The sequence below is a fragment of the Gracilinanus agilis genome, chromosome 4 (assembly GCF_016433145.1).
Source record: "Gracilinanus agilis isolate LMUSP501 chromosome 4, AgileGrace, whole genome shotgun sequence".
In the NCBI taxonomy this organism is placed as follows: domain Eukaryota; kingdom Metazoa; phylum Chordata; class Mammalia; order Didelphimorphia; family Didelphidae; genus Gracilinanus; species Gracilinanus agilis.
In genome coordinates, this window is record NC_058133.1 from 468,993,160 (window position 1) to 468,995,373 (window position 2,214).

General features: G+C 41.6%; 1 protein-coding gene across 1 annotated transcript in view; it reads left to right on the plus strand.

Annotated features, from left to right (window-relative positions):
- PTGFRN (prostaglandin F2 receptor inhibitor) overlaps positions 1-1,291 on the plus strand; it is a 67,246-nt gene extending 65,955 nt beyond the window's left edge. Inside the window, exon 10 of the mRNA XM_044675533.1 lies at positions 1,125-1,291. Within this exon, the coding sequence (XP_044531468.1) occupies positions 1,125-1,291 (167 nt within the window). The remainder of the gene's footprint in view (positions 1-1,124) is intronic.
- Positions 1,292-2,214: the final 923 nt, after the last annotated feature.

The window sequence follows — 2,214 nt, forward strand, 5'->3', positions numbered from 1 at the left end:
GAGAGAGAGAGAGAGAGAGAGAGAGAGAGAGAGAGAATGAGAATATGTCCATTTTCTAAATAAAACCACTGTGGGGAGATACCCACCCCTTTGACACAAACATCAACTACTTCCTAGAATCAATGCTAGAGGAAAGACTGACAGCCTATTTCCTTTCTGCTAGCTTGCAGGACTGTCATTCTGTGGGCGGGTGGGGATACAGGATTTCAGTTTTATGTAGTTATTGTTGGGTTTAAGTGACTTAACTATTAATGAGTTGCCTCTGAATGTGAGTGTTGGTGTAAAGTGCTTCTAAGTAACTATGTGTAAAATGTAGCTTCATAGAGAATATTAAGAGCGATGATTTACTCTGCAAAAGGATTCATCATAATATTTCTTTAAATTGCCAGCTGTCCTGGTGCTTTTATGATATTTGATTTATAAATATTTGATTTCTTTACAAATTTTGGAACACATAGACTGATATAAAGTATTTGTTTTGGGGAAAACAGGTATGTGGTTTCATCAGCACAGGGAAATTCCATTGAAGAAACTATTCTCAATATTGTAGACCAGCATGATTTATAATTTTAGAGAGTTGCCTAAGAGCATATTAATCACCTTGCTTTAGGTCATATGGCCAAAAGGAGTCAGAAACAGAACTTGAACTCAAGTCTTCTTGACTCCAAAGGTGGCTCTCTTGCTCTCACCCCCTCCTTTAAAAAAAATGATACTTAGAGATGGCCAAATGAATTGGTTTTTTCCCCTCCTGCTCCTCCCTTGAGAGGATGAAATGGCAGCATTAAACAAGGGAAGAGAACATGAGCCTGGATGCTGCTGTGGACTTGCAACCTATTTTCCTTACCTTTATGTGGCCATGGAGAATCACTTTCCTGTTTTCTCATCTGCATATAAAATAGAGACAGTGTCACCCTCTAAACCAGGAGGCTTTTGGAGATAGTACATAGTAGACCCTCAATAAATGTTTGGATTGAATCAAATTGAATTTGGGATAGGGACATTATGCTAATTAAAAACAAGTCATTAAGAAAATATTCAACCATTTTTACTGAATGAATTATTGTTATCAAGATTAGAGCTGGCTTGCTTTACCTTATTAAGCTTCTTCTTCCTCCTCCACACAGTTCTGAATGCCTTCAAGTATCCACTGTTAATCGGCATCAGCCTCTCCACCATCATCGGCCTCATCTCCTGCCTAATAGGCTACTGCAGCTCCCACTGGTGTTGTAAGAAGGAAGTCCAGGAAACAAGAAGAGAGCGACGTCGGCTCATGTCAATGGAAATGGACTAAGTGTGAGCCCGAGAAAGATGGACTCTCTGTCTTTCTGGGAGAGAGATGGGTGAGAAGAGGACAGTGACATTTTAGAGTGAAGTGTTTTACACTAACAAAGTCCTCTCTAATCTCAGGTGGGACTTCCAGCTCTCTCTTTTCCGCATGTTAAGAACTGAGAGCAAGGGACATGTTTACCAGTACTGACTCTTGTAGGGGCACTTTCTAAAGGGACGCCGCTCCGTTCTCTATATTATCAGTTGTTTCATAGGGTGTATGTTTTCCCAAGTGGGGCTTTTTAAACAGTGAACCTTGTCTGGCTTTTTTTTCCCTCTTACCGGTTTCTAGACCCTCTTATAAACTCCATGCTATATATATATATATTTTGTCTATTGAGAGGGGATTGTGGAGAGAAGAGGGTGGCAGGATTTAGAGACCTTTGTCTTGGATGACTGTTTGCTTGCTCACTCCACTAGGTCTCTGTCGACTCAGAGGCACTGTTGCTAAGATTTCCTGAATGGGACGTTCTAGTACTGCTTGGAGACAGCATGGCGCTGTTGCTAAAAGCCTATTTGTGGCTTTTATCATCATCCCCCTATTTTCAGGGGCTTATGCTACACTTTATATGGAAACTTAGTTTCCTGTTGAATCGAAAGGCATTTTTGCTTCTTTGTTCCCTCTGTTCCTTCAGCGTTAGAATATTGGACCGGCCACCCTAGAACCTAACACTCCACCGAACACCTTACCTTGCCACCTCAGCCTTAAAATGTATGCTAAGTAAAAACCCAGCAACCCCCTTTGCTAGTGGCGGTAGGTAGGCCTGTGAAGAAATGGAGGATTAAGGGGGGAAATGCCAATTTTTAGCATAGGCAGCTCTGAGTATTCCTTTCCCTCAAGCAAACAATCAGATGAGCTAGGGAGGCAAGCCTCCAAGACTGACCTTG